Genomic DNA, 15,552 nt, shown 5'->3' on the forward strand with positions numbered 1-15,552 from the left:
TACTAAAAACCACTAGACCAGGGATGAGCAACCTGTGGCCTTCCACTTGTTCTCCTAGCCCCGCAACACCACTGACCATTGGCTATGCTGCCTGGGTTGATGGGAACTGTAGTCCAAAATATTTAGAGAACAGATGGGGAACAATTGTCCTGTGGGTGCCGTGGAAATACATCACCCTTGACTCTTGGCCATGCTGGCTGGGGCAAGTCCAGCAATGTTTGCAGGGCGACTGGTTCTCCATCCCTGGCTTAAATAATTTCCACATGAGCTGCTGCGAAGCCAGGCATCGTTCTTCCTATGTTTGTGCATCTGATTTCCCCCCTCCCTAAATGCAGGACTTTACCCATTTATCCATAATGAAACTCATTTCGTTATGTTTTAGCTCAGTTCTCCATCCTGTCAGGATTTATCTGTAGCTCAGTGGTACAGCATCTTGCTTCACCCAGGTTCAACTCCCAATGGCATCTTCAATTAAGGGCCGGGAATGTTCCTTGCCTGACACTCTGGGGAGCCATTGCTGGTCAGTGTAGGCAGACCAATGATCTGGTTCAGTATAAGGCAGCTTTCTGTGTTCCTACGATCGTTATGTTGACCATCCTAAATTAACAAGGAGAGGGAGGCAGGTGACGTGAAATCAACACTAATGGGGCTAATTCAAGGGGGTCTTCTTTACCACCCCACTTAAAGAGTAGCAAGGGGTTGTGTTTGTGTGTGAATATAGTGCCCTAGATTTTGGCAGGGGGGGGGTCCCAAAGCTCATAGAGTTAATATAGAAAACAGAAGCAAGACAACATAAATAACAAGAGGCGAAGGAAGAAGAGGTAAAAGATTTTACTCTAGATTTTTATTAACAGTGTTTCAAGAGACGGGAGAAGGAAGGGGGAGAGAGGGGGGGTCAATAAGACACCAGAGCAGCAGAATTTCTGTGGGGTATTCTCAGTTGTGTGTGTGCATGTGTTTGTTGATGTTTTTTTTCTTTCTTTCCTGGTTAAAACCATATAAAGATAAATAACATACAGAAGTGTTGGGATTTTTCCATAGGTAGACTCAGTCGAGGCCGAGCAGGCAAAAGTGAGAAAAAACAGGAAGAGGTAATTTTTTTAATTAAAAAACAAACAAACAAGCCAGTGTTACTGTTATGTACTGAGCTGAATCCTAGAACAATAGGATTCAGAATCAGCGGGAGCTACCCAATCCAACTCCAGGTGGAAGTGAATCCGCAACCAGATTGGCCTGCTGGAGCAGCCAATCAGGCGGCTGGCAGAAGTGAATCTGCTACCTGATTGGCCTGTAGGAGCAGCCAATCAGGCTGCAGGCAGAAGTCAATCCACAATATAATTGGCCCACAGGTGTAGCCCCGAAGTAGCCAATCACGCAAGGCCCATTGTGTAAATAATGTATATAAGCAGATGGTTTTGGGAAAAGAGATTCGTCTTCTCTTCTCCTCCTTGATGACTATGAGCTGAATAAAGAGCATGAAATTCACTCTCGACTCCGAGTATATTTCAGTTACAAAGATTGTACTGAAAAGCAAGTTGAAGTGATAAGAGGAATGGTTAATGTGCTGAAACGTTATTTACAGAGAGTGTTTCATGTCCCAGATGACTACTTCCTCCCCCCCCCATTGTTTCCTGTTGATATTAGAGCTTCAACTAGCAACTTCAAGCTGTTCTCAATACAGAGTGAAAGGTTTTGCAGATCTCATCTCCCACCCACATCTCTGAAATGGTGAGATCCAAGAAGGATGCCACCCCATGATTTTGCTGATCACACGGTTCAGACCTGGCACAGCAAAGCAACAGCGGTTTCAACCTTCTCCAATGCTATTTAAATAGGAAGTGATTAAAGCCCCAGATGTCTTGATTTGAATGTGGGTCCTAATTTTATAAAACAAAAGTTTCTTCTGAAGGAAGGAGGGGTCCAGCATTGCACAGAAGCACCCTGTGTGCTTTCTGGGTATATGTGGAGTCCTAGAAAGACCAGGGTCATATAAGGTCAAAACAGATGGGGGTCTGCGCTGGAGGGGGTGTGTGTCTCCTAACAACTCTCAGCATCCTTAACAAACTACAATTCCCAGGATTCTTGTGGGCATATGCGATATGCCTATGGCTTTTCAGCTTCCAATGATTGGCAGTTTGCATTGTGAAGGTGAACAATCTGGGCTGTGCTCTCTTTCACAGCTTGCCTTTGTACTAGGGGGAATTGACGTTCTTTTCTTGCCAATGGCGCTGAGCTTTCTAACCTTCTAGTTCTTCCATTGATAGTGGTTGTCAAAGAGCACCCCCATGTGGTAAACACACATATTTCGAGCACGGAAAATTAACGTTCGCCGGAACGTTACGGTAGTTGGAGTTTCTCCACTGGGAGCTGCGGTGGACCTCTTACACCCTAAAAGGGCTCTTCTGGCTCAATGCTCATCAGCACATCACATTCCTAAGGAAACAGCACTCGGTATTTTACGTTCTCGTCCAATATTTGTGTTTCTCCTTTCCCTGCAATGCTCCACAAATCTTTTCCCCAGTTCGCAGCACACACCTTTCCCCCAGCTACTCCAAACACCTCTGCACGCCATCCACTGAACGCCAAGCCACATGCATTTGTCATGAGTGTTCGCCAACAAGGACGTCTCCAGATGTGGTGGGCTACCACTCTTACCAGCCCCCACCTATCACGGCTAGGGGTCAAGGATGAGAGTTGTAGTCCACATCCGGAGGGTATATTGGCAGCTGCCAAGCTAAGCAATTGCTAACCATAAATCCAATTTGCCTTTGGACTGCAGCAACGACGCTCCATTTTGGTCTCTTTTCCCTGCCCACTACTTGTTCACATTTCTTGTCTTCCACCTTAATATCAACTACTCGTCTCATTCGCCCAATGAGTCAGCCCCTCTAATAGTGAACCCAGTTGGCAAATCCCGACACCGGGAAAGCAACATATAGAAATGTGAACCGGGCTGTAACAGTCACATGACAGACTGCAAAGAATCCTGGGAGTTGTAGTTCTCTAAGGAAGGGAAGAAGGCCTCTAATGGAGAAAGCTTAGCATCCTCCCCTGAAGCTCGCTGCTAGGAATGGGTGGCTTCTCTCTCTTTCTCATTTTCCCAATCTTAAATCCGGTTTGCTCATCGGTTTGTATTATTATTATTATTATTATTATTATTATTTAAAAAATAACCCTCCCCAAAATTTGCCAGCATTTTAGTGCAAATTTCTCCTGACATACACACTTTTTGTATGTGATTTTTCCTAATATATAATGCATTTTTGTATTTTATTTTCGTTGATGCATTTTTAGCGCACTTTCTCCTAATATTCACATTTTTTCGTTGGAGAACAGCACCACAAGATTCAAAGAAGTGTGAATTGCAAAGGATAGCTGCGTTTTGGTTTGCCCATTGTTTTGGTGTGTGTGAATTAGGGAGTTGCCGTATTCAAGCATGAGCTGAACCTAATTTCTCCCTTATCTCTACTCACTTCCCAGGAGTCTTTGCAGGAAGCCAGGACCATTAAAGAGGAATTAAATTGATGCAATATTACAGTGCTGATGCACTCTCTGCCTCTGCCTTATTTCTACCCTCTCCCAGGGAACAATAGTCAGCTGGGGAGGGAATATGGCTGTGAAGGAGAGTTTTGCTTTGAGTGGGAAAGGGGTGCTACTTTCTTCACAAAGGCAACTTTGCAGTTGCAATTGGATTTTGTAATCCAGTGTGCGATTCAACACTTTAAAAGAGTGGGGAGCGAAGGAGATCTGACGCATTTCAAATAGGGTTATAGAGAATACAATAAAAATATTTCCATATTGGAAGGGAAAGGCCATACAAGCCAAACCTTGCAATGTTATACCTAGTTCTTTGTTGCAAAGTAACCGGGAATTATGTACACTTCCCCCCTAACGTCCCTCTCTTCCAGCTCCGAACACACACATCTCGTCCATGCTGTTCCAGAATCCCCATCAACCAATGGAAGAGATTTGTGAAAGTCCAACGTTCATCCTAATGAAAGCATATAAGAGGGCCGGATTCAGACTAAACGAGTTGAGCTCAGATGCCACTGAAATCAAGTGGGGCAACTTAGCTGTAACACCTCAAGCCCCATTGCTTTCAATGAGAACAAAGTTCATCTAACTTACAGCTGCAATCCTATGCATGCTTACGCAGAAGTAGGGCCCACTATGTTAAATGGAGCTTACTCCCAGGCAAGCGGGTCTAGGATTGCAACCTTTGCCCAGATCCAGCCCAGAAACTTGCTTTAGAGGTCTTCGAAAACTACCAGGCTTCTGATGCTTTGAGAGCCATCTTCCAAAAACAGAGCAAAGAGGGTCGATAGAAAGCGATCTGAGCAGGTGGTGTGGAAAGGCAAATTTGCTGGATTTTCTTTTTTTAAAAAAACAACAACTCCCTAGCAACTGTACAAAAGAAAGGAAAAATCTGACGTTGAAATACAGCCAAACTGTATTGAATGAAGGTAAGGGGGCAGGGAGAAAGTAATTGCACACGCCCTTGGGGGCTTCCTCAGTAATAAATTAAATACTTAAACAATGTCACCCATTTTAAAAAGACAGCACAGTATTCCATAACAAAAAGAACATTAACATCTTTCTTTTTTTTTTAAAAAAAGAACCCAATACTGCTAAGTAGGAAAAGTGCACATAGCTGATTTTATACATTGAATCTTAAATGTAGGTACTAATGCATCATAAATAGATAAAACACCTTGTCAGGCATGCAACCCTTTGCAAGCCCCTACGACCGCCACTACCTCAGGATTTAAACCGTGGCTTTCTTGTCTGCATCCACAATTTAAAAATATGGCAGCGGCCTAGAGGGCTGGTGGCAAGGAGAGGGAAGGGGAAAAAAATCTGTACTCCACTTCAATGGGTGGGTTGGGGCGCCTCCATGGGGTCATGGTGTCCAGCAGCTAAGGAGGGGTGAATTTGTCACTTTCAGTTTCTCTCCATTTCCCAAGCTTTCAGTTACGTTTTCCACATTTCCACATCAGTTTGCAATTAAAGAAAATGGTCCCCGTGAAAATCTATCATTATTTCAGTGCAATTTTTCAGTGTGGAAAAATTGTAGGTATACTAATGCATTCCAAACAGATAAAACGCCATCTCGCCTAATATACACGTTTTTGCAAAGCGATTTTCCCAAATAGAATGCAATTTTTTGGTAAGTTATCACTAATACAGTATGTGCATTATTAAGCACCCTTAAGTACTGTATATGCTTTTTTTTGGGGGGGGAGGGAGTACACATTACATGGTTGGAGAACTGCATTGCAAAAGCACAGATTTCAATGGCTGCGTTTCAGTTTGCATATTGTTTCGGAAAGCGGGGGAATCAGGTAGGACTGACTTCAAATGTCAAACGCAAGCAAAATCAAATTTCGCTCCCGTCCCAAGTTGCCGCACCTCCATACAAATATATGGTTATATAAGAAATGATTCCCCCAATGCATGTTTGGTATACAGGCAGGTCTGAAAAGGTCTGACGATAGCTGAACACACACCTTTCCTGGGGCAGTTCATGCAATCATGAAATTAATTGACACAAACAGATGTTTCTGGGGGGATTTCAATGTGGTTCGCTCCCACAAGAAGTAGTGATGGCCACCAGCCTGGATGACTTAGACAAATTCTTTTGAACTACTGTAATGTCCACAGAGTTCTTTTCATCTCTGATCTAATAGTTGGGGGCAGTAGTGTGGTAGGGTTGTAGATAAAGACCTAAGAAGGCCAGGGGCCCATCTAATCCAGCATGCTGCTCTCACAGTGGCCAACCAGATGCCTCTAAGAAGCCCCCAAGCAGGATCTGATTGCAACAACACTTCCTCCACCTAAGATCAAAGCAACTGGCATTATGCACAGGTATACTGTCTTCAACAATGGAGGTTCAGCATAGCCATTATAGCCAGTAGCCAGCGATAGCACGAATCTATGTCTGTGATAGCCATCCAAGTTGGTAGTCACCACCGTCGGATGGTACAATGAAAATTTTGGGTCTGACTCACTGCTCCAGCCATGAAGCTCAGGGACAAAACGCTTGTGGCCGACTGTATTTTATCTTGGTTTAACCTCCCTCACAGGGTAGTTGTGGTGAGGATAAGAACAGGATGACTCACTCGATTCCAAGGTATGCCGACTTGAATTTCTGAGTGCAAAGATGGGATCCAAAAATGACTGGCTGATAATGCTCAGGGCCTTAGCTGCCAAGTATCCCGTTTTTCGCGGGAAACCCCCAGATTTTAATCCGTTTCCCGCTGTTCTCTTGAATGGAGAAAAATCCCGGAAATCCCCTGGATTTCCTACCATTTTGGGTGCCCATGTGTGGGCACCAGAAATCAGGCAGAGTGGCACCAGAAGTCGCTTCTACGCATGCCCGGCAGCCATCTTGGTGGTGGCTGCATGGCAGCGGCAGTCATGGCCGTCGCCATACAGCCACCACCAAGATGGCCACCGGGCATACGTAGAAGCAACTTCCGGTGCCGCTGTGCCCGATTTATGATGCCCACACATGGGAAGAGCGGCCCCGGAAGTTGCTTCTACGCAACTTCCGGTGCCGCGCCGCTGCTGATCCTGCATTTTTCAGCCGGAGACTTGGCAGGTATGCTCAGGGCAAGTTGGCTTCCTGGCTTTTACCAAGATATAGAAGAGAAGGATGGAACTTGCTATTCCTTTAAGAGGAGTGAGGGAATCATAGAACCGTAGAAATGTAGAGCTGGAAGGGACCCAACGGGTCATCTAGTCCAGCCCCTGCAATGCAGGAATCACATCGAAAGAATCCCTGACAGATGGTCACTCAACTCCTGTTTGCAAACCTCTAAGGAATGAGAGTCTGCCACCTGCCGAGGGAGTCAATTCCACTGTTGAACAGCTCTTTCTGCCAGAAATGAGAATGACTCATTTCTGCTGGGGGCGGAATGGGTAAGAAAATGAGAAGAATGGGCTCCCTAATTCCCATGTGCCCATTACTATAGGTTTTACTCAGAGGTTGCTCAGAGAAGTGCATTGCAAGCACAGCATCTGAGTCAATATTGTGGGATGTGTGATTCAGCAGAGGGAGCTGGCTTGAGGAGGAGGAGGGTGGGGGAAGAATGAAGGAAAGAGAAAAAGAGAGAGTATTTGATGTATTCTTCGTCACATCAGTCACCAGGGGTTGCCTCACGGCAGAGAGAGGCAGCTAAGCAGATGAACTGCATCACCCAGGCTGACCTGAGGTCACAGAAGGTGAGGCAAAAGGCAGGAGAACCATGGGGCCGACCTGAGCAGGAATGTTGTGCCGAGGTCTGGGGCATGAGGAAGAGGGTGGGGCTTCTGGGAGAGTCACAAGGCTGTCAGAGAGGAAGGGCTGTAGCTCAGTGTCAATGCATCTGGCCATGTTATTCCTTTGTTCCCCTGTCCTAGGGGAAGGGCTGTGGCTCAGTCGCAGAGAATCTGCCTTGTGTGCAGGAGGTCCCAGGTTCAATCCCTGCCATCTCCAGGTAAAGGAGAAGTGAAGGGCAAGAAGTTACAGGGAACCAGGCAGAGGGCCTTCTCCATAGTGGTGCCTGCCCTGTGGAACTTCCTCCCATCAGATGTCAAACAAATAAACAACTGCACAACTTGCCAAAGGCATCGGAAGACAGTCCTGTATTGGGAAATTTTAAATAGTTGATGTTATGCTATGTTTTCATTATGCTGGGTATAAATAAATTATTTTTATTATTATTATTATTTAAGGTGAAAGGGAGCCCTTTCTGAACTCCTAGAGAGTCTTTGCCTGTCTGATGCAGTACAAAGCAGCTTCCTAGGTTAGGCTGTAGGGGCCAGAACCGCAGAGAGCAATTGGCATCCAGGAACCCTGGTGGCTTTGGAGCAGGCATCCCCAAACTGCGGCCCTCCAAATGTTTTGGCCTACAACTCCCATCATCCCTAGCTAACAGGACCAGTGGTCAGGGATGATGGGAATTGCAGTCCAAAACATCTGGAGGGCCGAGGTTTGGGGATGCCTGCTTTAGAGCGTGCGTGAGAGGATTTGGGTGCAAGCTTGGTACTGTATTTGAACATCAGCCCTTGTGGAAGGTAACAGAATATCTCAGGAATGGCCAGGCCTGGTGGAAAAACTGGGAACATGTACTTGCCCTCCCTACTTTCTTAAAGCCCTAATGAAAAATTGCCAGCCTTAAAAGTGTGATTTTCTCCTAAAATACACATCCTTGCATGCAGTTCCACCTCAATGTATGCACTGTGGGAAACTGCCCTGCCTAGTTTGTAGAAGTGCAAATTTCAAAGCATGGCTGTGTTTCGGTTCAAATTTAGTGGGAGTCACCTTCCAGGACATAGTCCATTCGGATTTCTCTCCCCTCACTCCAAGCTTCAAAGCTTACACTTTCGCCTCCCCTGCCCCAAATCTTCCCAAAAAACTCTCGAGTGAGAATTGCATGCATCTGTAGCCTTTTGCACCACCCCAAGAGACTGGTCTCTCAGTGGAGACCACTGGGAAAGTGTTAGCAGATGCAAAATTATCTGCCTCAGCTCCTTAAGCAGGTGTATATGAGGTTGGCAGGGAGGAGGGCCATCTAGGCAGGAGATGGGATGGGAGATGTACCTGATGCACCAATGGAGAGGATGGAGAGAGAGAGACAACCAGCACAATTTGCTCGCTCCCCCGCAAGCCACCTAACCCTTGAACAGGAGGTAATGACACTGGGAACATGGTAGGATTCTTTCGCTTTGGGGAGGACAACTTCCCCTACCGCCCCAAGGCAGTGCCTGGGCCAGCCGCTGCTTCATATTTTACACATGACCGTCAAGAGAAGTTATCCTACTCCTAAGCCTAAAGTAAAATCCCGGTCTGTCTCCTGACAGAGACCATTAAAAAAACAAACACCACCAACCCAAGAGTTACTTGGGAGAGTAAGAACAGGTCCTGCTCCAGAAAAAAGCATAATAAATAACCTAACCCTCCCCACCCCACCCCACCCCACCCTGTCCCACTCCGCCCCACCCCAAACATCCCGTATCCCAGAATCCAAGAAATCTGGAACTGCTGAGCCCTCTGCGGACATGCATCAGGGAGAGGAAGAATCACAGTCTTTGTAAGGGCGAGCATGCAAAGGAGAAATCCTCTTTCTCTGGAATTGTTAAGTAGGAAATCCATCATGATTTAGGAATATAAACCCACCCACCCCCTTATGTGCTCCAGTTAATTGTTGCCTCGGAAGGCTAGCTAGGAGTGACTTTACAATTCTCCCTGGGTGTGTGTCTGTTTTTTTTGTCTTCCTAAAAAAAAATCAAAAATCAAAAACTCATCGCCGGCGATGAGCATCTTCTTCCAAGCCTCACCACTTTTGGTAAGTCTACAGGTGAAGACTGATGTAATATCTGAAAGGTGAAGACAGATGTACTATCTCAAGAGAAATTGTGGTTGGTGTTTGTTACTCCTGTATTCGCAAGAATGGGTGCAAAGTTAGCTGTCTGTTTTTCCTCTACTCCATGACCTTCAGGAAGGTTGCACACCTTGTGGGCCATTTAAGAAAAAAATTGAGGCACACTTTACAAAATAATAATAACAATAATCACCCTGTACACAGAGAGTTAGCACATCAGGAAGAAAGTTGGGCTAGAAACCACACTGACATGCTAGTCTTCCTTGTGCAGGGCATTTGTTTTGATATGGAGAAAAATTCCATTACATGAGTCCCCATCTACCACCAGGAGTGGTACAGCCCAGACACAAGTTAACAACCGCAGTGAGAACTGGGCCAAAGTCATTTTGCAGTATGACTAACAACTGGTCACCCTTAATTTATTCATTCATACCACCGATCCTCTATAAAGAGGCATTTAAAAGAAAAAAAAACAGTTACAAAACTGCCTTTTGCACCAGGACTGGAGGCATCTCATTCACAACGCAGATAGTAGCCAACTGATGCCACCCACAACTGATTTTTATTTTATTTTATTGGCCAGAAAGGGGCAGCATTCTCCCTGCCTCACCCTCAGAGTCTGACCCTGAAAAAGAGATGAGGGTACAATTTGCACCAAACATAGGTTGCATCCAACTAAATCCTAGCCAGAGTGGGCCCACTGGAATTAATAGACCTAAATTAGTTGTGCCTGTTCAATCCAATAGATGCACTCTGAGTAAGACCAACAGTGAACATAACCCACGGCGACGATGCTTCCGCGCTCTTCTCATGTATGTTACATTTGCCTTCGCCCTTCAAGGATCGCGTCCTCATCTTGGAAGCGGCTGAGTTATGGCTTTGACCAGCTAAGCTTACCTCCCTGTTAAATATTCCGTACACACACAGGAAAAAACCCCACCTCAAAACAAAACAAAGCAAAAACCAGAGGAAGCCTTTGCCAGCATTAACCTGAGAGCATGTAAGGTGGGCAGCCATGCCTCTCAATCCAAAGAACTCTAGCACATGCAAAAAGGGCACAGCAAACAGACCTGCCGATCGCCCCACCAAACCCCCATCAACACCTGCTCTGTACCTTAAGTGGGCCAGGAATTTGCATTTCCAGCCCAAACCAACTGGCTGAGCTTTTCATATGTGTGTGTGTGATCGGCATTCCAAACCATCTGAAAGACACATCACAGGTTGATGGCTAATGCCACTGGGAAGAGCAAGAGGAGAGAGAGAGAGAGAGAGAGAGAGAGAGAGAGAGAGAGAGAGAGAGAGAGAGAGAGAGAGAGAGAGAGAGAGAGAGAGGAATATGCCCCTTTCAAGTCCCAAATATCGGCTCCCTTTTCACCTATATATACAATTCCCTCTTCTCTCTGCAAAAGTGTCTCTCCTCCGAATCGATTTCTGGCAATGGGGGTTTAAAAATAGCAATCAAACTATTGGAAAAGTGGGTAAGAGGTGCGCTCTTACACTCTTAGGGCTGACCCACACCATGCACTTTAAGCACAAGGCTCCTCCCCAAATAATCTCGGGAACTGTAGTTGATCCCTCAAAGAGCTACACTCCCTAACACCCTCAAACAAGCTACAGTTCCCAGGGTTCTTCAGGGAAAAGCTGTGTGCTTTTAATCTGCATTAAAAGGTACTTTGTGGTGTGGACACGATCCTGCAAAGCTCACAAGGCAGAACGGGTGTTCCGGCCCTGATCCATCCACTTCCAAAGTTTGCGTACCTTAAAAATCAGAACCCTCCCCACTTCTGGGACCAGAGGTGAAATTTTTACACATATATTTCATTTTAAGGGTTCTTTGCCCATATCCCCTCTCTCAGTGTCTCTCTCTATCTCTCTTCCTCCTTCTGCGTGGCCATCGGGGCACACCCACGCATGGGCTATTGGAATGGAAAACTTCCATCAGCAAGCCCCCCGCCCCCCAGTTGCCAAACATCCCCCCTCCCCCCACCACAAGACATGTCTACAGTTTTGTTTTGTTTCCTTCTTTCCTGGGCTCAGTCAGCATCCTTAAATTTCGACCCAAAGGAGGAAGAGGAGGAGGAGGAGGAGGCATCAGGGTTGCGGGAGTCGTCACTAACACTCATCTATGTTAAGGCTGATGAACTCCTGTATACACTTCCTGTACTGGAGCTCTGTGGGGCTGTTGTTCGGATATTGACCTGGATGACCAAACGGGCCCTCGGCTTCTCGCATCTCTTCGTTCATTCGAGCCAGACGCAGCCTGGAGGAGGAGGAGGAGGAGGAGGAGGAGGAGGAGGGAAGGTCTGCTTAGCCATATAAAATAACACATGAACAAATCGTGTGTAAATGTAGACTTGCCGTGGACAAATTTATCAATATTTTCAATTCATTTTTATAAGCACTGTATTAGGTTAAATGCAGGTTAATTACAATAACGACCTTCTAATGTTTGCAAGTTCTGGGCTTTTTTGAGGGGGGGGGATAGTATATGGGTGTCATTTCTTTTTCTTCTTCTTTACTTTTCTTGTTCACTGTTTCTGCAACCCTGGCCTAGACTGCTTGGGCTTTTAAAGGGTCGAGACTTGCAGTAAGCCAGTGCATTGCAGGGGGCTGGGCTAGATGACCCTCATGGTCCCTCCCAACTCAACAATTCTATGATCAGATCCAGGGGGAAGGCTCTGACGTGGCAGAGGGGCCCTACTTACAAGGTAACAATGTCCGCATTAGCAGCCTGGACCGCGATGCTCAGAGGGTCCTGCCCATCCTCGTCAACCGCGTGCTGGTTGGCTCCTCTCTTTAGGAACAAGCAGACCTGGCTGCCAAACGTAAAAAAGAGAGAGAGAGAGAGTGAGCAAGAGAGACAAGAGATTTCGGCGAAAAATCACAGCCAACCTTAGGAGACTGAGGCTGCAATCCTATTAAGGGTGGACGAACAAGTCATTTCCCATCTATCTCAGTTTCTCATTCTTCCAATGTTAAGTTGTGTTCTCCACATTTCCACATCAGTGTGTGATTGCTATTATTGTTTAAAGTCCTCACGGAAACTCACTAGCATTTTAGTGCCTATTTCTCCTCATTTTTGCAATGTGGTTTCTCCTTAAAATAATGCCTTTCTGTACATTAGGTTAACCAATACGTGTACATTTCTATGTACATTTGAACCTCGTATATGCAGTGTGTGAGTAAAGTTTCTGAATCAGAAGCAGCAGTGAAGTTTAATGGTTGGAGTGTTGGACTATGGCCTGGGAGACCAGGGTTCAAATCCCCACAAGGCCATGAAGCCTTGGGGCCAGTCGCTCCCTCTCAGCCTAACCCACCTCACAAGGTTTTTGCTGTAGGGAGTGAATGAGGAGGGGGAGAACCATGTAGGCCACCTAGGAGACAAGGGTGGGCTGTGAATGCAATAAAATAAATACATAAATAATATTTATATTAGTAAGTGATCATTTTCCGCACAAACCACCTTTGTCTTTAAGTCAAATACTTAATTAAAACCCACAAAAGTCACATATGAACTTCCCCCCACCTGACTCAGACTTTTAGGAATCGAACGGGCTAGGCACTAAGCATTGATCAGTTGTGCTTCTTCTATGCCCAAAACCAGCCTGCAAAAATGTCATTTTCCTCTGCCTAGATTTGAAGCTTAGTCAACAAACTTTATGTGGACTTGTATCCAGGAGACCAAGTGGCCTATAATTTTTAGGCTCAGATCTCTCTCCATGTATTCTATAGAGGAATGATAATTCTGGACCACCACCCAATAGGAATAACCTCTGTCTGGTTAATGTCAGAGAACAACCTAGTCAAAATTGGAGCCCGCCAAGACGGGTTGAATTTAAATATTTCAGGCAGGAAGCGCATGGCTTTGCCTGTTGTCAGGTTTTTAAGTAAGCAACCAATCTCCTGAGATGTCAAAGGCGGCCAGTCAGGGAGTCCCATACAAAATGAGCCTTCCTCGATAGGTGCACTTTTGAACGCATTACTCGAGAGGAGAACCACATTGCAAGATTTGGAGAGGCTTCAAATTTCAACAGATGGACATGTTTCAACTCCAGGTTTGTTCTGGAAAGTGCAAATTAGACAGGTTCACGTTTATTTGGAGACAACCAGGTGTGATTGGACTGCTTTGGGCCCCTCAGCATCCACACGGCTGCATTTTGCACCAATGGAAGATTCTGAACTGTCTTCAAAGGCAGCCCCGCATACAATGCATAGCAGTAGTCAAGCTAGGACACAATTAGTACATGGATAGCCAGGTCTGACTGATCTGGCATATACCAGCTTAAGCTAAGGCACTCCTTCCTGGTAGCTTCGCGCACCGAATGACTCACCCAGTGTGGCCCAAATACGTAGCGTGATGCAGAGGTGCGCGCCCTCGGATATCTCTTTGGTTAACGTCTGCTCCATTCTGGAGCAAGAATTCGCAGGCTATCAAGGAGCCCTGATGGAGACAGATTAAATTGGGAGAGAGATCAGATGGGAGAAACTCCAGGTATTACCAAACAGACTTTGGCAAGTGTAATACGCATCCCTTCTTGCTAGAGAGCCCTGGGAGTTGTAGTTTTCTGAGGAGATTGCTGCCGCCCCCCGCCCCCCGCAGAACTCTTGGCATCAGAGCTACAATTGCAAGAGTTCTTTGGGAGACACCACAAAAGTTAAGTTGTACTTTTTAGCAGGTTTTCACAATATGAAGCTCTCTTTTTAATCAACTACTACCCTGTTTCTCATATTTTAAGACATACCCATAAAATAAGCCATAGCAGGATTTTTAAGCATTCAAGGAATATAAGCCATACCCCGAAAATAAGACATAGTGATAGGCGCAGCAGCAATGCCGGCTGCGGCAGGAGGAGGAGGAAAAAAATAAGACATCCCTTGAAAATAAGCCATAGTGTGTTTTTTTTGAGGAAAAAATAAATATAAGACATGTCTTATAATATGAGAAACACGGTATCTATTGCTGCTTCGTTGCTGTTCTTAACTTCGTTGTACATATGCGTGTGCGTGTGGATCAATAGATATTATTGTATTTTAATGTTGTAACCCCCCTTGACAGACAAATTAATCATAGTCCATTAACTTCAGTGGGCCTGCTCTGAGGAGGAGTAATGTGAGATAAAACCCAACAACAATATATAAAGCCCTTAACAACTTGGGATCCATGCACAGATTGTCTGAGGCCCAGGGCGGGAGTCTTGTTAGAATAGTTATAAACTCAAACAAAAAAATCAGTCAGTCCCTGGTGGCCCCCCCACAGCCGACTTAGGCCTCCGAGGCCCAAGGCAAGTGTATCAGGTGCCCCCCACCCTCCCTCTGCAGGGGGGCCTGGTCTTACCTCCATTTGCACCCATTCTACCATTTGGCGGGACTGGCACCATCGCCAGTGGGACATAATACCCATTCTGTATTTGTAAGAACGCGATCTTTCAGTGTGGCAGTGCCTACCCTTTGGAACTCCCTGCCTATTGATATCAGGTTGGGCCCTCACTGTACTCCTTTCGGAGCCTGCTAAAAACATTCTTGCCTACCCAGATGTCTACAAAGTTGATGCAAGTTTAAATCCGTTTTTAGTCTGCTGTTGTTTCAACTTTTCAAAAGTCTGTTAATTTTTCTTAGTGATGAATGTCTCTGTTTTATCTTTCTTCGGAAACTTCTTTGAGGTTTTATTTATTTGTTTGTTTGTTTTAAAATCAAGCGGCATATAAATTTTTTACGAAATAAATAAATACCACCGCCCCCACTGAAATAGCTGAGGCTTGCTAGCCTTACCCCCATTACAGCTTGGATCAACGGGGTTTTGTTCTCATCCTCATCGTTCACCCAGTTGACATCTGCCCCGTGCGCCAGGGCCTCCGCCATCACAGGCAAATTCCTGGCCCGCGATGCCTTGTAAACCAGCAAACCCGGGTGCAGCTCCCGCAGGTCCTCCAGATCGGAGGCCTCTTGCTCTATTTCAGCTTCTCCGCTTGATTCTTCTGAAACTTCACACTCTAACACAGGGCGAAAGGCAGAGAAGAAAAAGCCAGCATGAGGCATAGACATAGACCCTCTGTGACGCTCAGACCTGTTCTCTGGCCTCAATCGGAGCCAAGCCTGCAGCTATGACCTGAACAGCCCCACCTTCTCATTTGCCTAGGACCGCCCTATCATTTGCATAGCCCCACCTCCTGATTTATTTCCTTGCTTT

General features: G+C 45.9%; 1 protein-coding gene across 3 annotated transcripts in view; it reads right to left on the reverse strand.

Moving 5' to 3' along the window:
• ACAP3 (ArfGAP with coiled-coil, ankyrin repeat and PH domains 3) overlaps positions 1-15,552 on the reverse strand; it is a 138,712-nt gene that overhangs the window by 8,343 nt on the left and 114,817 nt on the right. For 2 of the 3 annotated variants that reach the window (XM_035117469.3, XM_088671619.1), the window contains exons 22-25: positions 15,135-15,355; positions 13,697-13,806; positions 12,071-12,181; positions 11,564-11,625 (exon numbers count right to left, since the gene is read on the reverse strand). In XM_035117469.3, coding sequence (XP_034973360.1) covers positions 11,564-11,625; positions 12,071-12,181; positions 13,697-13,806; positions 15,135-15,355 — 504 coding nt within the window. Of the gene's footprint in view, positions 1-11,482; positions 11,626-12,070; positions 12,182-13,696; positions 13,807-15,134; positions 15,356-15,552 lie in introns of all 3 variants that reach the window. The other variant, XM_088671620.1, reaches the window with a different exon arrangement.

Source organism: Zootoca vivipara, chromosome 6 (genome assembly GCF_965207765.1).
Source record: "Zootoca vivipara chromosome 6, rZooViv2.hap1.1, whole genome shotgun sequence".
Taxonomy (NCBI): Eukaryota; Metazoa; Chordata; class Lepidosauria; order Squamata; family Lacertidae; genus Zootoca; species Zootoca vivipara.